Genomic DNA, 24,012 nt, shown 5'->3' with positions numbered 1-24,012 from the left:
GTGCTATGCTTGGATTGGATTGTCTTTGATGATTTTTTATTGTTTTCCAGATACCATCAATCCTTGCGTGAAGAGGTTTTCAAGAAGGTGGAAAGGCAGTTTATGCTTGGTTTACGAGCTAGAGATCCTGAAATTCGGATGAAATTCTTCTCTATCTATCACGAGTCTCTTCAGAAAACTCTTTTCACCAGGCTTCAATTCATTATCCAAGTTCAAGACTGGGCGGCTTTGAGTGATGTCTTCTGGCTCAAACAAGGTCTTGATCTTCTCTTGGCAATATTAGTCGAGGACAAACCTATTACACTAGCTCCAAATTCAGCCAGGGTTCAACCACTTCTGGTTTCAAGCTCTCTTCTGGAATCATCTGGGATGCAGCACAAGGTTAATGATGTATCTGAAGGAACTGATGATGCTCCACTAACGTTTGACACCCTTGTGTTTAAACATGCCCAGTTTCTTAATAATATGAGCAAACTCCAGGTAAACCAATGGATGTTTAATGTTTTAAGTATTATTATTGTTTGTCTGTATACCTCATATTTTTAGTTTGTTGCCTTGTTATTTTATTACATCAAGAATGGGTGAACTATGGTGGTGGCATACTTTTACTATATGGACGATGGAGAACTTGTTGGGGTTATAAAATTTTCTTTTATTGATCTATTTTTTGGGGGGAGGCAGGAGGGTGCATTTTACTTCAAGTTTGACAAACTGTCGAAAAGAACTACAGTCCCATCAGTGTTTATCTAAGACGCCTGTTATAATTAGCCATCATGCATTTAGTGGTAGATATTTTACAGTTTCCGACATACATGATGATAACACTTTTTCCAGGTGGCTGATCTATTAATTCCATTGAGAGAGTTGGCCCATACAGAAGCTAATGTTGCATACCATTTGTGGGTTCTGGTATTTCCAATTGTCTGGGTTACATTAAATAAGGAAGATCAAGTCACACTTGCTAAACCAATGATTACCCTTTTGTCTAAAGATTACCATAAGAGGCAGCAAGGCAGCAGACCAAATGTAGTGCAAGCACTATTAGAAGGGCTTCAGTTGAGCCATCCTCAACCCAGAATGCCAAGTGAGCTCATTAAATATATCGGGAAAACATTCAATGCATGGCACATTGCACTGTCTTTGCTTGAAAGTCATGTTATGCTGTTCCCTACTGATTCCAAATGCTCTGAGTCTCTGGCTGAGCTCTATCGTTTGCTCAATGAAGAGGATATGAGGTGTGGGCTGTGGAAGAAGAAATCAGTCACTGCAGAAACCAGGGCAGGGCTTTCTCTTGTTCAGCATGGTTACTGGCACCGTGCTCAAAGTCTCTTTTATCAAGCCATGGTGAAGGCAACTCAAGGAACATATAACAACACTGTACCTAAGGCTGAGATGTGTCTATGGGAAGAGCAATGGCTATACTGTGCGAGTCAACTTTGTCAATGGGATGCATTGGCAGACTTTGGCAAGAGTATTGAGAATTATGAAATTCTGCTTGACAGTCTTTGGAAATCGCCTGATTGGACATATATGAAGGAGCATGTCATTTCTAAAGCTCAAGTAGAAGAAACTCCAAAACTTCGTTTAATCCAATCATACTTTGCCCTTCATGACAAAAATACAAATGGTGTGGGGGACGCTGAGAACACAGTGGGTAAAGGTGTTGATCTTGCTCTAGAACAATGGTGGCAGCTGCCTGAAATGTCTGTTCATTCCAGAATTCCCCTTCTGCAGCAATTCCAACAATTAGTTGAGGTTCAAGAATCAGCTAGGATTCTAATTGACATTTCCAATGGAAATAAACTCAATGGAAATTCGGTGGTTGGTGTGCAAGGAAACCTTTATGCCGATCTGAAGGACATCCTAGAGACTTGGAGACTCAGAACTCCAAATGAATGGGACCATATGTCTGTTTGGTACGATTTGCTACAGTGGAGGAATGAAATGTATAATTCTGTCATAGAAGCTTTCAAAGATTTTGGTGCCACAAATTCAGCGCTTCATCATCTTGGGTACCGCGACAAAGCTTGGACTGTCAACAGGCTTGCTCATATTGCTCGTAAGCAGGGCCTGTTTGATGTTTGTGTCACCATACTTGAAAAATTATATGGCCATTCAACCATGGAAGTGCAGGTATTTATCTACTTTCCTTTTAGTTAAGGGTTTGACAGAGAACCGTTTCCCTTTCTCCATTATGTCCTTATCTATTTGTAGCATTTTGAATTATATTGCCAAGTGTCTTTGGTGTGACTTCAAACTCATCTCATGGACAATTCTTCTGATGATTTTTTGACCATCACATGCTAAGTGTTGTTTTTGTTTAATCTGGATGGTATTTGTAAATCATACATAGGCATTCTTTACAATATTTGCATATATGTTATACAAGTAGCATTATATTACCTATTTTATTTCCTGATCATGTGTCATTTTTCTAATTACAGCAAACTGATTTTTGGTAACTCATGTAAGGTTTATCTGTTCTGCTCGTTATGTTTTACAGGAAGCATTTGTTAAGATTACTGAGCAGGCAAAGGCGAATTTGGAAACCAAGGGAGAACTCACAACCGGTCTTAATCTGATAAACAGCACTAATCTAGAGTATTTTCCTGCAAAGCACAAGGCTGAAATTTTCCGTCTGAAAGGGGATTTCTTGTTAAAAGTGAATGACTCGGACGGTGCTAATCTTGCTTATTCTAATGCCATTAGTCTTTTTAAAAACTTGCCTAAGGGATGGATAAGCTGGGGAAATTATTGTGACATGGTAACCACTGTTATATGTTTTTCGTGCTGTTGTTTTGTATGACTATTAACCTAAGCTCTATACTTATCCACTATCTACTTTGAATAGGCTTACAGAGATACTCATGAAGAAATTTGGTTGGAATATGCTGTCAGTTGCTTTTTGCAAGGTATAAAATTTGGTGTGTCCAATTCAAGAAGTCATCTTGCCCGTGTTCTTTATCTTCTTAGCTTTGATACTCCTAATGAGCCTGTTGGGAGGGCGTTTGATAAGTTATATGAACAAGTACCGCATTGGGTTTGGCTCTCTTGGATACCACAGCTCTTGCTCTCTCTCCAGAGGACAGAAGCTCCTCATTGTAAACTTGTTCTTCTGAAGATCGCAACCTTGTACCCTCAGGTAAGTGATATTTTCATTTGTTCATTCTTCATTGCAAAGTATGTTGACCCTAGATTATCTTGCTTATTTTCCTGAATTTCAGGCTCTCTATTATTGGCTGCGTACGTACTTGTTGGAACGGCGTGATGTTGCTAATAAATCTGAACTTGGTAGAATACAAATGGCACAGCAAAGAACGCAGCAAAGTGTCTCCGGTACTAGTGGAGGTTCTCTTGGTGGATTGGCAGATGGAAATGCAAGACTGCAAGGTCCAGGTGGGAGTGCCTTATCATCTGATATTCAAGTTCACCAAGGCTCTCAGTCTGCTAGTGGGATTGGATCTCATGATGGTGGGAACTCTCACGGGCAAGAGCCTGAAAGATCTACAAGTGCAGAAAGCAACATGCACAATGGCAATGACCAACCATTGCAGCAAGGTTCTGCAAACCTCAATGAGGGTGGTCAGAATAATTTAAGGCGTGCTGGTGCTTTAGGTTTTGTGGCTTCAGCTGCCAGTGCTTTCGATGCTGCCAAGGATATAATGGAGGCTCTTAGAGGCAAGCATGCTAACTTGGCTGGTGAACTCGAGGTGATCATTCAGATTTTCCAAGTTGCTTTTGTTTACTTTATATAGCAAATGTATGCAACCTGACCATCCCTACGCCTTCTCCTGGCTCCACTCGCATAAAAAAGGGGTTGCTCTTAGTCACAGAGAAACTTTTGTATAGATTTATTGAATGGATCTATTAATCATTGTACTGGAGTATCCATTAATGGAAACATTAAGGACTCAGGCACGTGAAAAGGGATATGGTAGTGTAAACATGGATATGTAGCAAAATCTGTACTTTGCAGCTCATTTGACATGTTTTTTCGTAAGAAGTGATGTTTTAGTGGATCGAACTTGCACCATAGTAAAACTAATTGTCTATACCTGTATTGTATGAATTGCACCAGTGTATCTGAGCATAAGATTTGAATCTTGTGTTGCTTAATCTAAAACCCACTTGGATCATTGATGAATAATTCATTTTGCAGGTTCTACTAACAGAAATTGGTTCAAGGTTTGTCACTCTGCCTGAAGAGAGGCTTTTGGCAGTGGTTAATGCTTTGCTCCACCGCTGCTACAAATATCCAACAGCTACAACTGCTGAAGTTCCTCAGTCTCTGAAGAAAGAGCTCTCAGGTGTTTGCAGGGCTTGCTTTTCCGCAGATGCTGTAAATAAGCATGTTGATTTTGTGAGGGAGTACAAACAGGATTTTGAACGTGATCTGGATCCCGAAAGCACTGCCACTTTCCCATCTACCCTCTCTCAACTGACCGAGCGGTTGAAACACTGGAAAAATGTTCTGCAAAGTAATGTTGAGGACAGGTTTCCTGCAGTGTTGAAGCTAGAAGAAGAAAGCAGGGTATTGCGAGACTTCCATGTTATTGATGTTGAAGTTCCAGGCCAGTATTTCACCAATCAGGTATATTTTTATATTGCGTATTAATGGTAGTTAGATAACACAGCGAAAACAAGAGTTGGTGAGCAATTGAATCTGAAAATGATTGTATATTGTTGTTCTGAGCTCAACCTTACAGTATCTACAGTTCTCTTAGATACAAAAGTAGTGAACAACACGTGACTAGTCTATGGCACAATTTGGGTGCCAGCTCTTTGAAACTGAGTTGGTTAGGTGCCAGAACCCAGCTGTCTGTCTAACTTCGTTACATGTGTAGTCCACTAACTTAACTTCTACTGTGAGCACTAACGTATAACTCTAATATTACAGTTTAGATTGTGATTAATATAACCTCAAGGTAACCTGGGTGATTCTTTGGTGCATCCTAATATTGATTCTATTTATTTATTTTATTTTGTTCCAGGAAATTGCACCAGATCACACTGTGAAGTTAGATAGGGTCGCAGCTGATATTCCAATTGTGCGAAGGCATGGGAGCAGTTTTCGGCGTTTGACTCTGATTGGCTCTGATGGTTCACAACGCCATTTTATTGTCCAGACCTCTTTGACTCCCAATGCTAGAAGTGATGAGCGCATATTGCAGCTTTTCCGTGTGATGAACCAAATGTTTGAGAAGCACAAGGAATCAAGACGCCGTCACATATGCATTCATACACCAATAATTATTCCTGTTTGGTCCCAGGTTAAAATAATTTTCCCTATACACATCATTGTTTTTTCATGGACCCATGGCTTTGATTTTAATAGAGTTAAAGACTAATAAGATTTCATATAGAACCCTTTACCTGCTTTAGAAGTATCCACTAATCCTGCATTTGATCCTGTATGGACAGGTTCGCATGGTAGAAGATGATTTGATGTATAGTACTTTCCTTGAGGTCTATGAGAATCATTGTGCAAGGAATGATCGTGAGGCTGATCAGCCAATAACCTTTTTCAAGGAAAAGTTGAACCAGGCTATAAATGGACAAATATCACCAGAAGCTGTTGTTGATCTCCGTTTGCAAGCTTATAATTTAATAACAAAACAAATGGTTAGTGACAACATCTTTTCACAGTATATGTACAAAACTCTGCCAAGTGGAAACCATATATGGGCTTTCAAGAAGCAATTTGCCATCCAGTTGGCCCTTTCGAGTTTCATGTCGTTCATGTTACAAATTGGTGGGAGGTCTCCGAACAAGATTTTGTTTGCGAAGAACACTGGAAAAATATTTCAAACTGATTTTCATCCTGCATATGATGCAAATGGACTGATCGAGTTCAGTGAGCCAGTTCCGTTCAGGCTAACAAGGAGTATGCAAGCATTCTTCACACATGGAGTAGAAGGTCTTATTGTATCATCAATGTGTGCAGCTGCACAAGCTGTCGCTTCCCCTAAGGTGAGAACTTAGAAAAGATACACACCCATGTGCATCCACGCCCTTATTAGCCTAGTTTTTTAGTTTTAGTTCATGCAATGCAAGATTTCCAATTGATCCTTTCTTAAATTGTTCACTTGCAGCAAAGTCAACATTTGTGGCATCATCTAGCGATGTTTTTCCGCGATGAGCTACTGTCTTGGTCTTGGAGAAGACCGCTTGGGATGCCCATGGTCCCTATGGCTGCGGGTGGTACTATGAGCCCTGTTGACTTCAAACAAAAGGTTATTACAAATGTGGAACATGTTGTAGCAAGGGTTAAGGGAATAGCACCGCAGAAATTTTCTGATGAGGTGAGCAACTAACTCAATAGGGTTAAGGGTTATTTTATGCTGTGATTTGAATCTACTAATTATGTTTATGTTAATATAGGAGGACAATGTGATGGATCCACCGCAATCGCTGCAGAGGGGTGTTACTGAGTTGGTTGAAGCTGCCTTGAATCCAAGGAACTTGTGCATGATGGATCCAACATGGCATCCCTGGTTCTAGGATCTGATAGCAGCCTTTTGGAAAGTCTGTTGGCAGTTCTGTAAATGTGTGTATATATTTCAGCTAAATTAAACAATGCTACTAATTATTTTGGAACCCAAGTGAAAATCAATAACTTGGGTCTATTTTTTTTTTCTCTTCTCCCTAGGGCAGAACGATAGGGTAGAACGGTCTCCGCTGTAGAACATTAAGGAGCAAGACACAGTAGCCGAATATACTAATATAGTATGTAGATTGTAGGGGTCATTGCTTTGTAGAAATGAATATGTAAATCATGAGTTGAAGACGTCTCACCGCTAACCAATTGTGCTCATCAAATAAGTATTTCAGAACAATTTAAACAATTAGACTTAGGGGTAAGCTGTCTTTCATGACGTACCCATGAGTTAATCCTAGAAAATACTTGGTTGTTATTTTCTTTTGTAACACTTTTAAGCAATTAACTAATAATTTACAACCAAGTATTAGTATGTCGTGAGATTCCGAATAAGAACATATATTGCGTTGTATTTATTTACAATTTTGTCACTTTTATCATTTTTCACAATATTTTGGCTCGCATGGGTATGAAGCTAGCGAGATTAATTTATGGGTTTCGTTAGCAGTTAGCTAAAATATTCAGAGTCATTTTAAGGATCAAACTCCTGAGTACAGGTAAAATTCGCACATTGATTAGTTTGGATTTGATTTTTATTTTCCAATCTGACCAACATTAATATGATTGAAATGGAGTTGGTTTGGTTGATTTACCGGATCAACACAAGAAAAATAAATTTTAAACAAATTCATCATTCCATTTTGTATTATTGCAAACTAAAATTGTTTCTTGTTCTTGCATTATTTTAAGTAATGAAAAGAATCGTTTCGAGATGTGTGCATAAATAACTTAGTGAGTTTATCATTTACGTATATTACAATTTGAACAATAATTTAACGTAGATAAATGTCCTATTGTTAGATTTAATGTTCGATAGAGCTTTGTCGTGTTCTGTGGTTTCATTGATAATGCACAGGCTATGCTAATATAATAGGCCTAAGATGTCAAGAGAAATATTATGTTTTACTCATGTAGCTAAAGTTATTTTTTTTCTTTAATTATGTTTTTACATTACAATTTAAAAATGAATAAGATATAATTAGATGAATAGGTAAAGTACTAAAAAATTTAAAAGATATAAACCTTAAAGCTTAAACATAACAAATAAAACGTAGTAATTATGTTGATGGTGTTTACTTTGAGTTAGTCAATGGTTTCTCTCCACCGCAACACTTAGTGGTGGTTTTCTAATATGCATGTCTCTTAAACCTCTAAATTAGACGTATTAATTAAAAAAAAAATTACAAAAAACAGAACAATCTGTAATTTAGAGGTTTTGTAACACAAATGTGGATTAGCTGACGCATTTGGGTGCTCGCTCTATGGTTACCAGAACTACGGCCTTCAAGACTCCAACTGAGCTTGGAGACTCTTACAGAGAGAATCGTTGTCAGCTGCTTAGTGTCTTTCTTTTCTATTTGGTTTCTGATGAAGCAAAAATTTGAAAAGAAAAAACCTTTGCATTGCACAGGCTACTTACTAGTCATTATTTGAATCTATACACAGGAGACAGCCCTGGATCAGAGTCAACAACCGAATAATTAAAGTCTATCAAGGCATCTGAATGCCTGTTATGATTTATCATATTGTTAGCTAAGACTTCACAAGAATGGACTAAAAAAGGACCTATACATTCACTGAACTAATTTCTTCAACCAACTGAAAAATACTACAGCATAAAAATCAATACAATGAATTCCATTGTATCAAACTCTACCATGAAGAAGAGGAACAAAGCAGATACCCAAAGGTCAGCAGTTCTCAGATATCATTGCATGCTTCATCTCACAGCACTTTTGGACACTGATAGTTTGATTCCATATTTCATGCAGTGGAAAATGATAAGATAATTGAAAGCTCAACCTATCAGTGACTTTGCTCTTCTTTGGTTTCCATGTCCTTCACACAGTCTACAATGTGCTGTATTTTCTTTGAAAGGCTCTCATTGTGCTCATCAATGTAATCAAATATCAATTCAAGATGTCTTTTATAAGTTGCAGAACGCTTCTTCTCTATTGCCAACTGCTGAGAAAGTTCCCGAATTTTATCGTGCTCATTCTGGAAAAAGCATAAAAACTCAGAGGTAAGTAGGAAAAAGAAAAAGGAACTGTGAAGGAGCGATGATAGTGCTATTAAGGAAATTTCAAACTAGCAATTACATTATGAGATAAAGGGTTTCTCTAAGGGCAATGGCAACATAAGAAGAATGCTCTAATTTCAAAAGATAAGGGGCAATGCAAATGAGTTAAAATTCTCCCTCCTCAGTCCTCTCCCAAAAAAAAGCAACAAGTATTCAAGGAAAAGAGGATGTATGTGCTCTAATATTTAGCAAAATAGTAGCATCATGATCTGACAGTCTGACACAGGTTCCATATCCAATTTATCGAGCACAAGGTAACAATTAAAACAATAAATTAACACAGTACTATATACAATTGTTCAGTAGTGAAAGCACAGGAACTGACCGGATATTGTTCATATACGCAATCCCTTCTACCTTTTCCAGGACTCAGAGGATGTGTGTGCTCCTTTACAAACTTTGTAACAACCCATTTACCAGAACTAACTTTCCTCACCAAGATCATTGCCCGGCAACCAACCCTTGTCTCTGCCCTTTGCCTTACAATCTTTTCACGCTTGTCAGGCATTCTGTAACCCTCTTTGTTGCAAACTAGAGCCCGTCCAATAACAGTTCCATCACGCCTTGATCGTGAGAGTTTACTTACGCGTATGATGAATCCAACTTGAGTGGCATATGCATTATAAAATGCATGTGCTGCTGCTTCCGAATCAAACTCCAGACCCACATAGGGCTCATCAACAGATGCAAGTGATACGGCAGGAACTGCTGATGGTATAGTTTCTCCTCCAGAAGAATCTCGAGTCACATTATCATCTTGATCTTGTTTGTAAGGTTCAGCAGAACTTCCTCCAGCTCTGTTTTCAACAGCTATTCTGCTGACCTCACCAATAGCAGCATTTCCGGATGTCTCGCCATTGATAGAGCCATCAACCGCAAACTCCACTGCATCAACAAAAAGTTTTCTATAAGATTATCAATGTCCTGTTTATATCTACAAAAAGTCTATACATTTAATGAACAAAACTCTCATTTAAAATAAAAACAAATAACATGTCAATAAATATAGTCCAGATCCCAAAATTATCAAATACGAAAATATTAGTATCCATTTCAGATTCTTAACTAATTGAATAACTGTTACTGGTTTGTAAGGTTTTTATTTAGCATCACAATTGTTCAATGCTGTAAATATAAGTACATGAATCTGTAGGCTGGTTAGTCACACAAAATGACCAAATTCTATGTGGTATCAGTATTCTAAAGATTCAATTTTACCACCTTTCCTTTTTCCCCCTAGTGGCCCCTCTAATTTCCAGTTTATGTGCCCTGATTGTTAAAGACAGCAGCCATGCCTCCACCAGATGACACTTCTCTGGCATATGTCTCCACCATAGGCCACCATCAACCGTGCCAGATACCCTGATGACACCCACTGGGCTGCCACTGCACGTGCCGCCACGCGTGCATCCTTTTTGTGCACGTTTCTGACATGCACCGCCACGTCTGGGCGTGTGAGCTACTTTTCCAACCACCCACACCACAGCCTATCCTAGACCTACACCTCGTTCTCACTCACCTCTACCTCAACATGTCTGCATATGGCACTGGGTTTGATGCCTCTTCGGCCTAGTTTAGGATGTTAGTTAAGAGTGAGAGAGGAAGTGCTACATATAACATAGAAATGGAAAGTGACTTCATCATTGTGATCATTGTAATACAGAACTTGGGAAAGCCGGAAAGATCTATATCTCTCAAATATCCAGAAGTATCAACAGTTTTTCTTCACCAAACAGTCTTTCTTACTTCTTTAGTGTCTGTTCCTACCAAGGACATACATATTCTAGCTTGTGTCTGTTCCTACCAATGACAAACAAATTATAGCTTGAGGGGAAGTGTTAGAAACAAATATGTAAATATTAGCTAACTAGCATAACGGTTACTGACGTAGGGGCTTTGATTTAGCATTACATTCATTGTATTCTATGCTTTACATGATATAAATACATGGTTGTGCAGACTGACTACACACATAAATTCACCAAGTTCGGTAAGTACAACTGTACAACATGGTTTACAAGAAGATCAGAAAAGCAAACAAAAACCATATAATTCACGACACAACCGCCAAAACAAAACGCAATCATAATAAATAAACAAAATAGAGCCTTTAAATCACCAAGCATTTGCCCCACAACAACCAAAACAGATTGCCACACTGAATCCGAAAACAAAACCCAAAGTCAGGAAGAGTTTCTGTCCTTCTGAAGATTCCCACATTACGCAACAACCAAACATGCTGATATATATTACAGAAATCAAAATTTCTTTCCTTTTTATTCCAACGCTGGTAAAATGACTGAAAGACAAGCTCCAGGTTGTACGGACAATTCCACTTAAATCCGAAAAAACAGATAATACATGACATACATTTTAAGGCATTGGTGCAACATAAGAGCTTGAGTTTATAAATTATATGGTCTCACAAGTATGATCTTCACAGCTTCTCCCACCTTAAACAATAAAGGGAAACAGTAGTGACAACTCGACAATTATAACTCATGGTATCTTTCAACTACTAAACCAAGCACTCCAATTTTTTTTCTAACATAACTTTTCGCAGCCCTGGAGTGTATTGATAATCAAATCTTAAAAATGTCATAAAGACAATGATATCTTTGGCTATAAAAACACTACATAAATTGAAAACCTAATCAACTCAACTACATCAGAGTGGAGCTTTACTCCCCAGTACAGCAAGCTCCTCAGAAATTAAAAGGACATCATGCATCTAAAGAGTGAGCAGTTGTACAATGAATGCATCAGCCCGGTAAAGCCAAACTTCAGATTATGTAATGATAAACAAAACAAAAACTACATAAAGTCCTAAGGATGCTTGCAGTGTTGTTCTCATACAAAAACATTCCTACATTATAATGAAAACTGTATATGTATCATTTTTCTTCATGACATGGCTAGGAAAAGAAGCTCTAATTATTTTAAAATGATAAATAAAATAAAAAATTGCAAAAAAAGTAATATTAGGACTCCCTTAAACAAGAAATAAAAATGCAACCAAGCTCTGTACATAGTATCAACTGCACCCAGTGGATGAGATTTAGGACTCCTAACGTCCACTTAGATCAAATGTGACAGTTCCTGAACAGCCTCTTGTAGAATCCCTGCAAACTCCAACTAGCGCATCAGCATTGTCAAAAAACTTCTCTTTCTGTGATATCACGATACTTTGAAAACCATTTCCATCATCACAAGATTTTGAACGAATAAATCCAGCAAACTTAGCAACATTCAAGTTGTCCAATGCAGCATCGACTTCATCCAATATAAAAAACGGCGATGGCCTATAACTGAAACCACAAGCAACAAACACCATCATGTTAATGGAACATACTTGCTCAAATCTAAGTTTCAGAAAATGGTTCAGAAACTTTAACATCCATATATAAACATGGATATTTGGAATGTAGGAGATGAATTAATTTTAGAGTTAATGGTGAAATTGCTCCTAAAAATGTGTTGGGCGCTGGCTAGTTCGTCCCTAGACTTAGAAAATACTGCATGCGTCCCTGATTGTGTAAAGTATCGGTCAAGTTAGTCTCTGTGGTCACATAAAACGTAAACTTGACAGACATTTTGCACAATTAGAGACCGCAGGGGTATTTCATTCTTCCAGAATGAAGCGCAATACTTTCGAGGATCAAGTTGACTATTCACTCGTTAATTTTACAAGTACCAAACAAACAAATCTACCTGTGGATGGAGAATAGCAACGCAAGGGCAGCAACAGTCTTTTCCCCACCAGATAGCTGATCCATATCGCGAAAGCGCTTTGTTGGGGGCATAGCAGTGTACTTGATGCCATGTAGAAATGGATCATCTTCATTTTCCAAATTCAGGTATGCTGTTCCACCCATAGGATGTGTGTGGCTCTTTGTAAGCTGTTTGTAAATTTTATCTATATTACCAGATATATGGTTGAAAGCATCCATGAACAACTCATACCTCCTCTCTTTAACTGCATTGAATTTATTCGTTTTTTCCTTCTCGTCTTTCCTGACAGCTTCAAATTCTTCAATTACACCTCTTTCTTTTTCTAGCAGAACCTCATATTGCTCCAATGCCTTCAAATTTGGTGCTGTTCTTTCAATCTCAGATATTAACGTACTGATTTTTTCCTTAAATTCTGCCTCAATTTTATTCCTATCTTTCAGTGGCCTGCTGCGTTGATCCATAGGATCTGAAATGACCGGAGGAACACTAATCTGTTCCAGTTCACACTTGTCTAATGTTTCCTGCTTTTGCGCCATCAACTGCTCAATCTGTGCCTCCTTGGAAATTATCAGACCATTAAGCTTGGATATGTTTGTTGTTGCTGCAGAAACCTTCTTGTTCCACTCTTGGATTTCCTTTTCGCAGTCCTCTGACTTTGATCTCCACTCTTCAACTTCACCCTTAAGCTGGTTAATATTTTCAGTAGCATTCTCAGCTGCTAACTTTGCTTCAGCCTCTTTGTTCTGTACCAGTTTCAAGTCATTCTCTAAAGCACTTAGAGAAGATTCCAGTTCTTGAATTTGTGAACTCATGTCCCTATTTTGCTCATACTCCAACTGATATTTTAATTTTGAAAGTTGGCTATTCAGGTTCAGCCTCTCATCTGCTACATTTTGAGCATCCTTGAGTTGATTTTCTTCATACTCACGGATGTTTGCAACCCCAACTGACTTGCTAAAGTCTTCGAAAATCTGATCAGTGATCTCATTTATCTTCTTCTCGAGCTTACGTAATTCTGCATTCCTTTTGTCAACAGCACCATTTAACTTGTGAAGATCTGGCGTCATACTTTCAATCATTTCTTTCATGGTCTCTTTTTCTTGGTTCAAATTTGAAAGTTTGTCACTAATGCTTCGCTTTTCAATCTCAGCATATTGAATTTTCTTTTCCAATCCACTAATTTTTCCAGATGCTTCGGACTCTTTAAGGTGCATATCTCTGATTAATCCTAGCTCTTCCAACTCTGATTCATACTGCACTTTCTTTTGTTTAAGTCCTTCAATTTTCTTGTCATCCCACTGTTTTGACCTCGCTTCCATTCCACCACTAGTGCCACCAGTCATTGTGCCGGATTTTGTAAGCAGAATTCCATCCAAAGTTACAACTCTGAACCCCTCACCATCCCAGCATAAAACTTTGGCCTCCATAAGATCATCACAAACAAGAGTATTCCCAACAGCAAAGAGAATTGCCTTCTCCATGGAGGGATCAAACTGAATCACATCAAAAACCAGTTTTGCTGTACCCCCTAATGTGCGCAATCTTTCCATTATTGGCTTCACACGAACAGATTGCAGAGGAATAAATGTCTGCGGGGGAAGCCTCTGATCCTTTAAATACTTGATGCATTCCTTCCCAGTCTTTTCATCCTCAACTACAACTGCATCCATAAATTTACCCATAGCAACAGTAACAGCTAGGTTATACTTCTTCTGTGTTGGCCTACAAAGTTCAGTCATGCGACCATGGACTCCTTGAAACAGGCGCTTCAGAGTCTCCACAGCCTGAGATAGTTTAGCACTTCTCTCATTTTCATTTCTGTCAGCCTTTAGTTCCCGTAGTTGATTTTCTAATTCGCCAATCTGCATCTTCAAATTTTCGTACTTTGCCTTGGAATTGCGATGTTTGTCCTGCATCACACGCAGTTCTTTCTTCAAGTTTGCAAGGCCATCCTTATTTACTGCAGAACTACCAAGAATTTCTTTAAGCCTTGCCCGCGTCTGTTCTTCCTGTGAATTCAATTCAGACTCCCGGCTTCGCAACTGTTGAAGATTTTCTTCCAAATTCTTTTGAGCTTCAGTATCAGCATGTTGCTGCCTATCTAAAAGCTCTTTTTCCTCCCTAAGCTTTGCAGTTTTCATCCCAGCTTCCTCCTTAACTCTAAAATATTCTTTCAAGTCACCGCCATCTAACTTAACCTGACCACCAACACCTCGGCTCTTTTCCTCTAAGTCCGCCATTTTCGCAGTAAGATCCCGGATGCCCCTTTGTAGCTCCTCTATATCAGCAGCACGCCTCCTCCGATCTTCCCTTTTCTTATCAAGTTCCTTCTTCCCCTTCTTAATCTTCGAATCTATACGAATCATTTCCTCCTTCATCTTCAGAAGCCCAGCTTGACTCTTGTCAAGTTTGTTGCTTCTCTCAGCAATTTTCTTTTCGCCTAGCGCAATCTCTTTCAGATACTTAGCCTGCTCCTTCTCCTTCTTCCTAGCTTCATTCTTCAAATTCACCAGTTCTTCCTTAACGCCTTCACGACTATTCCTCTCATCTGCAAGATCCTCAGTTGTTTTCTTGATATCATTCTCTACATTCAACAACTGCCACAGGAAATGCTCCTTCTTCAACGATTTCAGCTCCGCCTGCAGGCGAAGATGTTTCTCTGCCTCTTCCTTCTGTTCTTTCTTCTGCTTCCTCTCCATAACCACCGTCTTCTTCTTCTGGTAAGCGAGTGCCAATTTCTCCTCAGCAGCGGTTTTTTCTTCTTCAAACTGCTCATACTCCCTCCTGTGCTCGTCAGAGCCAGAAATCTGCTCAATTAGGCCAGTAAGCTCCTTCGGATTCTTCGACGCAATCGATTCAACATCGCCCTGAAACACCAAGAAATTGCGAGCCTTCACAAGAATACCAAGCGATTTGAGCCTGGCGTTGTAGATGTCCAAAGTGACTACGTTGCCGTCGATGCGGTACTCGCTTGCAGCGGCGGAGGTGATGGTTCGGGTGAATTGGATCTCGGTGTTGTTGTCTGCAAGCCGGTAGACCAAGCGGACGAAGGCTTTGCGTCCGGTCTGTTCCTTCTCACGGTCGTCGAAGGCGTAGATAAGGTCCTGGAGTTGCGCGCCGCGGAGGTGGCTGGTCCTGACGCCGAGCACGAAGCTTATGGCGTCCATGAGGTTCGATTTTCCGGCGCCGTTGGGGCCGATGATGGCGGTGAAGTTGTGGAAGGGACCGATCAGTTGGAAGCCCTTGTACGACTTGAAATTCTCCATCTCCAAGCGGTGGATTTTCCCCGGCGACTGTAGCGACGCCATGGTTTGGTGGCTGAGACCGGAACCCTAGATTGAAGGTGCGGTGTTGTGAACGGAGCGATAGGGTTAGGGTTTTGCAATTGAAAATTTTGGCGGGAGGGGTGAGCGCGTTAACATTTAACGGTTTGGAGAAGGAGAATGAGAGAGCCACATGCCCACATTGTTGACTCTTGACTCGTGACGTGGCAGTAACATCTCTTGGGCCTGGAGAGGCTGGAGTTCGTGGGCCAATGGATTCTGATTAACCCAATTAGTTAATCTAATTAGTGATTACATTTACCATGAAAATGACTGATGATCACCCTTCTCACACAGATGCTAAACACATAATAGATCAACCTTGAACAAGAGTCCTCACTCTCTTGAACCAGAAACATAGATCCATTATACGGGTTTCTTCAATGAGTGAAGGAGTTTGGGCAATGGGACATTGGTGTATGGCATTGGAAGTTTAGATGGAGGAGGGATCTATTGGAAAATGGAGAAAGATTAGTTGTAAGAGCTTTTGACGGAGATCAATAATGTTAGACTTAAAATGAAATCTCCAACACTTGGAGATAGCTACCAATTCACGAGGGAGTTTATATAGTTAATTATGCATACTCTTTCTTGCATGGCCACAATGCAAATGAGACAATTTTTGCATTTAAATTCATTTACTCAGCTCTCGTTCCCTCTAATATAATATATTTTACATGGTGTTTGCTAATGGGTTATATCCAAAGTAGGGAAGACTCGAGGAAAAAGACGAGTAATCCAATGCTCAAAGACATCCATATGCCCACTATGTAATCACGTAGAGGAAACTAGCTCCCATATGGGCTCATGCTCCTTTCCTCTAAATTGACTTGGTACGTCCACAACATTGTCAATGTGTCTCATGACCACCTCATGTTATTTCCTTAGCACCACAGAAAAAAAAAAGAAAAAAGGAAAAGGAAGTCAGTGATAAAAAACATTCCAAAAAAGTCTATATTAGAGAAAAAAAAAATCGCCAAAGTTAAAATTAGACAAAAACATTTAATAAGGTTAAAGTTTTTTTTAATAAGGTTAAAGTTAATATATAATGTGTTTAAATCATGAAATAGTCTCTCTCGAAATCTGTGAGGATCCCAAATCTAAAATGTCTTATTCCTTCCTAACAATGAATATCCCCATTTTGAATCATTAAAATCTAAAACGTGAATTACACATGTTTTACTTAGTTGGTTCAAAGTTGGACAATGTAGATGCAGATGTAAAATGTGTAATAAAAACAATAACTGGTAAAAAAGCTAAGATGGGGAAAGAGACAACTAACTCGAAGAATGAACAATTTAAATAAAATTACACAGTCCAATGAAAAAAGAAATTAATTAGTTATTTTTCTGGCAACGAAAATGCTTCTGTATTTCTGTTTTTTCAGTTTCTCTTTCATGATGACATGATCTCTTCAAAAAGTCTCTTTTGACCACCACCACCACCTTCCTCCTCCTTCCTTCCTCCCTTCTTCTTCGTCCCTGCACCCTCCCTTCCTCATCATCATCATCATCATCATCATATAACAAATCTTCCGCTGCTTTTCATCGCCATTTCGCTACTAACTCTCCGTTATCATATCATATCATATCATATCATATCATGGGCATATGTTTTTCCTCCACCAAGGTCAGCGGCTCTAACAGCACCAACAACAACACCACCACCACCACCGATGCCGCCGCCAACCGCAAACAACGGAGTTCGGAGACGACAACCACGGTGGTGCAGAAGCAGCAAGCGACGACCGGTCAACGCCGGAGGTCGACGGAAGACGCACAGAAGAAGCAGAAACCCAAAGAGAAAACCGGTTCGAGGAGGCAAGGGGGGCATGTCCCGTGCGGGAAGCGCACAGATTTCGGTTACGATAAAGACTTCGATAAGAAATTCTCGCTCGGGAAATTGTTGGGACATGGCCAATTCGGTTACACCTATGTTGGAATCGATAAATTCAATGGGGATCGTGTCGCTGTTAAGAGACTCGAGAAGAACAAGGTATGTTTCTATTTATGATTCACTTTTAAGATTCAGGTTTTTTAATTTGATTCTATTCTATCTATGTGTTCTGTTTCATGGATATGCTTCCATTTAGATCTTCATGCTTGGTGAAATGAATCTCATTTTACATTTTTTAAATATTTTTCTCCCCAATTGAGGTTTTGTTTAGTTAATGGGTCAGGAAGATTTATGGGGTTTTTCCTTAATTGTGAAGGGCTTTTCTTTTTGCAATGCCTAATGAATCAAGTGAATTACTTGCTGTTATTGCTCTGCTTTGTTTTCGTGCGAGGTTTCACGTGTTTCTGAATCGATTATTGTATGTGATGGCAGATGGTTCTCCCCATAGCGGTTGAGGATGTTAAGAGAGAGGTCAAGATATTGAAAGCACTTACTGGCCATGAAAATGTGGTTCAGTTCCATAATGCTTTTGAGGATGATTCATATGTATATATAGTTATGGAGTAAGTTACTTGTGCTTTTAGTCTCTTTCTTATATGATGTTTCACTGTTTTAATGTGATCATGTGCAGCACTTGACTATAAGATATTCTGGAATCAATCTAGTTATACCTTTTGGGAGCTGATTTATCACACATTTTCTGTTGCTTTTACTTTCTATTGTTCCTTCACATGTCCTTACTAAAGTGATCTTCTTGACTATTTATCTTAGGTTATGCGAGGGTGGAGAATTGCTAGATCGGATATTGGCCAAGTAAGTTCTGTTTGGTGTTAAATGTGATTGATTCTTTTTTCCTTGGCCAAGTGGCTCTTCGTAATGGATATGGCCTTTTAAATTTCAGAACCAGGGTCGTTACTGACTGTTGTCTGCCTGAACTTTGTGTTTGGCAAGGTGTTTTTTTTCATGTAACAAATCTTACTTTGTCTACCTTCGCATTTATCAGGAAGGACAGCCGGTATACTGAAAAAGATGCAGCAGTAGTTGTAAGGCAGATGCTTAAGGTTGCAGCAGAGTGTCATTTACACGGTTTGGTACATCGCGATATGAAACCAGAGGTCTGTTTCATTCCACTGGCTTATATAAGGAATATGGAGTTATTCTACTAGACATTAAAATATTTTTGTTTCCTCTTTGAATGCAGAATTTCCTTTTCAAATCAAACCGAGAAGATTCAGCTTTAAAGGCTACCGATTTTGGTTTGTCTGATTTCATAAAACCTGGTAAGGAAAAACATTCATGTCAATTATTAATTTGTTAATCATTATTTTGTTTTCTTTTGATTCACCTTTGTATTATACATTTCCTTGCTGTCTTTATTTGAGAGCTCTAGGTCTCTATCTTTGAAAACAATTTCAGGAAAGAAGTTTCAAGATATTGTTGGAAGTGCTTATTATGTTGCACCTGAAGTGTTAAAAAGGAAGTCAGGCCCTGAATCAGATGTATGGAGTATTGGTGTGATTACGTACATATTGCTTTGTGGGAGACGGCCGTTTTGGGACAAGACTGAGGATGGAATCTTCAAGGAGGTACAGTTCATTCTTACGACATTTGAGTTTCTTGTAATTTATGCTGGATTTGTTATCTATTCTTGTTTCTTCAAGAAGAGCATGAATAAATCTTTTGCTTACATTTAATTTATGATCATATGCAGGTCTTAAGGAACAAGCCTGATTTCCGGCGAAAACCATGGCCAACCATAAGTAATGCTGCAAAAGATTTTGTGAAGAAATTGTTGGTGAAAGATCCCCGGGCAAGATTAACTGCTGCTCAGGCTCTGTGTATGTATCTAATGATATCTTATTATGAGAAGTCTGTTTATTGTGTGATTTAATTTCTGAGAAATATTACATTTTGGTCACTGCCTTATATTTAGGGTGTTCAATAACTAAAAGCTTAAGCACTGGACTTATATCATTTGAAAAGTTATTGATTTCAAAGACAGGTTTTAAGATTTAACAAAAAAATTCCCCTTAAAAATAGAAGTATTTTGTTTGTTATAGAAAATATTGAAATTATGCATATTGCAAAGTTGCCCTTATTTTAGGCTTTCTAGTATGCAACCAAATTTTAAAATTTTGGGTTAACTTTTTTTCTCTGCTTGAGACCAATTTGTTTTTACTGACAAATGACTACAATTTTTTGTTTTCAATGGATGTTTGCTTGAATTATAAGTATGTTAAATTATTAAAATGAAAAAGAACGGAAGGAGGAAAAATTGGAAAATTAAAATAGAGCAAAGGACTAAAGGAAAAACAACAGATTGCATAATTGATTGCACATACCTATTGGTGCAAGTATGCAACAGTCAAGAAGTATATAGTCATTAAACTGATTATATAAAAGGAGCCAAGAGTACTTAAGTAGACATTTTCAAAATGAGTGCAGGGCCTATACGTCCTTACGTATATTAAATAGTCCTTACGTATATTAAATAGCTAGAGCAGCTCCACTCTTTCTGTTAAATGTTCAGCCATGCTTGGTTTGTTTAATTAATGCTGCAGTTTTTTATTAAAAAAATGTTTCAGTTTAAACTCAGCAGTCTTGCTAATAGTGTTTTTAAGAATGAGCTGAGACCCAAACATAACATAGCTGTGTTCAAACTGTACATAATCTCCCTTTTTTATTTTTTTCTTAAAAATGAAGCTATACCATAATATTAAGTTGTACTGATGAATTGTGTTATTTCCAGCACATTCATGGGTTAGAGAAGGAGGAGATGCTTTGGAGATTCCTATTGATATATCTGTCCTGGGCAACATGCGACAGTTTGTAAAGTATAGTCGTTTGAAACAATTTGCACTAAGGGTAAGAAGACAAATTAATTGAAATTTTTGCATTATAGAAGGCATGGAATTTGTTTGATAATTTTATGTTGATTACCTTGTTACTTGATTATCTTGCAGGCATTGGCTAGCACTCTTAATGAAGATGAGTTGTCTGATCTAAAGGATCAGTTTGATGCGATAGATGTGGACAAAAATGGTGCTATTAGTCTTGAAGAGATGAGACAGGTAACCCATTAATCAACTGCTCTCTGACTATATTAAATTTAAAACACATCACATATCTGTTATCTAGTAATTAAACCCTTGAATATAGTTTTCCCTGCTTTGTTCTAAAGTGATGGTTCTGTGTAGGCTCTTGCTAAAGATCTCCCTTGGAAGTTGAAAGAATCACGTGTGCTAGAGATATTGCAAGCGGTGAGCATCTATGATCCTTTGCAGGCACTACATAGTTTTTTCACCACTTATCAGTCCTTATTTCACTTATTAAATTTGAAATATGTGGAGTTTCTTTGGTGGTTAATGATATTGTTTTCCATGCATCTGCATATTTCATGCCTTGTTAAAATCAATGTGTTGTGCGTTGGCAGATAGACAGCAACACAGATGGGTTAGTGGATTTCGCCGAGTTTGTGGCAGCTACATTACATGTGCATCAATTGGAGGAACATGACTCTGATAAGTGGCAGCAACGGTCTCAGGCAGCTTTTCTGAAATTTGACTTGGATAAGGATGGCTTTATTACTAAGGATGAACTCAGAATGGTTAGTCTCATGCCTTTGTCAAACTACCTGAACATGATAAACAATTCCCTAGAAATTAAACGTTGTTCTCCTGCTATATATTTAATTGATTTTTGCATCCTTTATCATGGTTTATGTTTTTTTTCCTAGGGGAGGGAAGTGTGGTGTTTATTCAGAGCTAGAAACTCTAGACCACTTGAGCTCTGTATACACTTGTAAAATAATGTTGAGAAGTTTCAGTTGACTAGAGATATGGCCAAATAAGTGCTTATAAAGGATAGATCAATCCACAACCGTGAGTTAGCTTTGGGGTAGAGTTATGCTTAGCCCGAATTTTGGGGTAGAGCAATCCTCAACCCTGCAAATTTGCGCTCTAGATACTCAGCCCTGGGCGTGAAGGGGGTGTTGATAGGTCCTACGTTGGCTAGAGATATGGTCAAATAAATCCTTAAAAATGGTAGAAATAGAATAATCATCACTCTTGAGCTTGCTTTTGGGGTAGAGTTAGGCTTAGCCCATTTCTAAGATGTTATGAACTAGCTATCTCAAGCTTAAGTAATATACACTCAAATTGGTTTTATATTATATTTCTAAGGATTTGTAATATCAGGTACATATTTGCTGCAACTAATGTCACTCTCATTTTGGTTTTTTAGCATACTGGTCTGAGAGGCTCCATTGATCCATTGCTTGAGGAAGCCGATATTGACAAAGATGGAAAAATCAGCTTACAAGAATTCCGTAGACTTCTAAGAACTGCAAGCATTGGTTCTCGAAATGTTTCAAGCCCAAGTCACCGTCAGCGGAAGATCTAAATTACATGTATTTCAGAGGTTGCAATAATTCAGGATGTGAGAGGGGTGAAGTTCCTTTTAAGATGATCTCCTGTGCAGATTGTGCTGAAGCCCTTAAGATATCTGTTCTGCAGATTTTGCTCTCTCTGAACATTATATGGAACTCTAAAACTAGTGTTGTATAGAGTGGCGTGCCGCACAGGATTCAGTGTTAAGCTTTGTCTAGAGGGCTACGTCAAGAGGTGTTTAGTAGTGAGTGTGGAGCTTGCTTGGATTGGCTTCAGGTATCAGAGTTGAGAGTTTCATCAGTGTGCATAATTTAAGTTTGTCAGGGTTTTCTAGACTCGCTTGTGCCATACATGTAATCTGTAACTATAAATACAAATCTTCTATATAAAAAATTCCTACGAATCATCATCAAATCAAATTATATATATAGTCATAAATTTGGATAAGGCCTGACTCTACTTTAAAAGTTAGCTTAGTGTTCATGTTGTCTTACCTTTTGTAAGGGCTTAGTATATTTCTAGTTAACGTGAGTTTTTAACCCATTTTTTCACGCGGAGCGTGAAGATTGCAAATTTGTTATTATAGAAATGCTTTAATGTCCATCATAGCATATCCGTGGCTAGATGACTTTCTTTAACTTCTATAGACAAAACTTATGTCTATTAACTTCAATTGTTCATGGAACATATACTATGTTAATTTATGTACTTTACTCTCAACCAATCATGCCTCTATTTGGTGGAATGATCTAAGTTCAGGATGCTATGGGGGGTGGTTTGAGGAGGCAATTTGTAGGAAAGTAGGGGAGGGTAGTGTTAGTATGGGAGGATGATTGGTCTGCAACAACAGGGGAGTTTAAGGGAATTTGGTAGCTGAGTGAATGGGGCTTGGGAATGGAATCTTGAGTGGAGAAGGGAGCTGTTTGATAGAGAAATAGGAATGGTAGCAAATTTACTATACCAGATTGGTTATTTCTCTCCGAGGCCTGGCCAACCAGATTGCTAGGTTTGGAGCAAGGACGGATATGGTGCCTATACTATTAGCTCGGCATAAGACTTGCTAAAGGGTGAATGGACAGAGTCAGAAGGGAAAATCTTTAGCAAGCTATGGGCAATGAAAGCTCCGCCAAATGCACTCGGGCTAGCGTGGCGGTTCTTAATAAATTGGATCCAAACAAAATCTGCTCTTGCTAGGCAGAACATCCTCCCACCTAATGCATCAACTGTCTGTGATCTATGTTCTGAAGCAATTGAAACAAACTCTCATTTGTTCCTTTTCTGCAATGTTTCTTGGTTGATTTGGATGTAAATATTAATATACAAATGACTGGGTGTGTCCCTAGCACTTCCAAATGATGGCATGTCACATTTTCTCCAACGCAATTTACAGGGAAAGGGAAGTGGGGTGTGAAATCAGCTCTAAGATCCGTGTGGGTTGCCACTGTAAGTTTTATTGGTATTTCATAAATAATGTAGCGGTGGGGAGGTTGACATTTCTAGGGCCATTGACATAATTTAGTTTAAGGCTTGGCTTTGGATCAAAGCTGAAGTCAAACAAGCTTATCTATTTTTGAGTGGGCTATGAATCCACTTGTCTGTATTGAATCCTTGTAACTTTTTGGTTTGGTACCCTTGTACCATTTTATTAACTTTGTTGATACAAAAAATATGATCACATTCAACGAGTGTGAAGAAAATGAATCAAATATTTGTGTGAGCAAAAGATACACTCACTTAACGTATATAAATCTTTAATCCTATTTTAAAACTTTGACATTGAGAGATGAACTTTTTATATCTAGAGTGTATTTGTGAATTTTGAAGAGGAGGAAAGAGATGGTTTTGAGGGAAAGAGTTCCCCATTGTTTACAAGTTCCTCTAAATCTTGTAATTTGGAAGAATTGTATAAAATAATTAAATGAGGGTGTTTTAAGT

The 24,012-nt window shown here is 38.5% G+C and overlaps 4 protein-coding genes across 8 annotated transcripts in view; 2 read left to right on the top strand and 2 right to left on the bottom strand.

Annotated features, from left to right (window-relative positions):
* The window catches only part of LOC130740630 (uncharacterized), a 29,506-nt gene extending 22,592 nt beyond the window's left edge, over positions 1-6,914 (top strand). For all 3 annotated transcript variants that reach the window (XM_057593292.1, XM_057593294.1, XM_057593295.1), the window contains exons 26-35: positions 51-480; positions 835-2,133; positions 2,504-2,764; positions 2,852-3,142; positions 3,225-3,710; positions 4,160-4,591; positions 4,992-5,270; positions 5,422-5,970; positions 6,093-6,302; positions 6,382-6,914. In XM_057593292.1, the coding sequence (XP_057449275.1) occupies positions 51-480; positions 835-2,133; positions 2,504-2,764; positions 2,852-3,142; positions 3,225-3,710; positions 4,160-4,591; positions 4,992-5,270; positions 5,422-5,970; positions 6,093-6,302; positions 6,382-6,501 (4,357 nt within the window). In that variant the 3' untranslated portion in view covers positions 6,502-6,914. The remainder of the gene's footprint in view (positions 1-50; positions 481-834; positions 2,134-2,503; positions 2,765-2,851; positions 3,143-3,224; positions 3,711-4,159; positions 4,592-4,991; positions 5,271-5,421; positions 5,971-6,092; positions 6,303-6,381) is intronic.
* Positions 6,915-8,038: 1,124 nt separating this feature from the next.
* On the bottom strand, positions 8,039-15,864 carry LOC130740629 (structural maintenance of chromosomes protein 1-like). Of its 3 annotated transcripts, none has more exons than XM_057593290.1 (4): positions 12,450-15,864; positions 11,109-12,046; positions 9,064-9,623; positions 8,039-8,656 (listed from the first exon to the last, which is right to left on the bottom strand). In XM_057593290.1, exons 1-2 carry the CDS (start codon positions 15,776-15,778, stop codon positions 11,806-11,808), a joined length of 3,570 nt encoding a protein of 1,189 aa, XP_057449273.1. In that variant the 5' UTR covers positions 15,779-15,864; the 3' UTR covers positions 8,039-8,656; positions 9,064-9,623; positions 11,109-11,805. The 3 variants fall into 3 exon arrangements, with proteins under 3 accessions (XP_057449273.1, XP_057449274.1, XP_057449272.1); XM_057593291.1 differs by having other exon boundaries at positions 11,767-12,046; XM_057593289.1 differs by having other exon boundaries at positions 9,064-12,046.
* LOC130737203 (protein FAR-RED ELONGATED HYPOCOTYL 3-like) lies at positions 8,465-10,073 on the bottom strand. Its single transcript, XM_057588961.1, has 3 exons — positions 10,007-10,073; positions 9,064-9,623; positions 8,465-8,656 (listed from the first exon to the last, which is right to left on the bottom strand). Exons 1-3 carry the CDS (start codon positions 10,071-10,073, stop codon positions 8,465-8,467), a joined length of 819 nt encoding a protein of 272 aa, XP_057444944.1.
* Positions 15,865-17,161: 1,297 nt separating the features above from the next.
* On the top strand, positions 17,162-22,524 carry LOC130740627 (calcium-dependent protein kinase 28-like). The gene is made up of 12 exons (XM_057593288.1): positions 17,162-17,788; positions 18,122-18,252; positions 18,461-18,502; positions 18,693-18,804; positions 18,891-18,969; positions 19,106-19,275; positions 19,401-19,527; positions 20,439-20,554; positions 20,653-20,760; positions 20,887-20,949; positions 21,123-21,296; positions 21,932-22,524. Exons 1-12 carry the CDS (start codon positions 17,396-17,398, stop codon positions 22,088-22,090), a joined length of 1,674 nt encoding a protein of 557 aa, XP_057449271.1. The 5' UTR covers positions 17,162-17,395; the 3' UTR covers positions 22,091-22,524.
* The last annotated feature ends 1,488 nt before the right edge of the window (positions 22,525-24,012 follow it).

The sequence above is a fragment of the Lotus japonicus genome, chromosome 2, assembly GCF_012489685.1.
Source record: "Lotus japonicus ecotype B-129 chromosome 2, LjGifu_v1.2".
In the NCBI taxonomy this organism is placed as follows: domain Eukaryota; kingdom Viridiplantae; phylum Streptophyta; class Magnoliopsida; order Fabales; family Fabaceae; genus Lotus; species Lotus japonicus.
The sequence above is the reverse complement of the archived record's forward strand: the minus strand, read 5'-3'. Positions and strand labels throughout refer to the sequence as shown.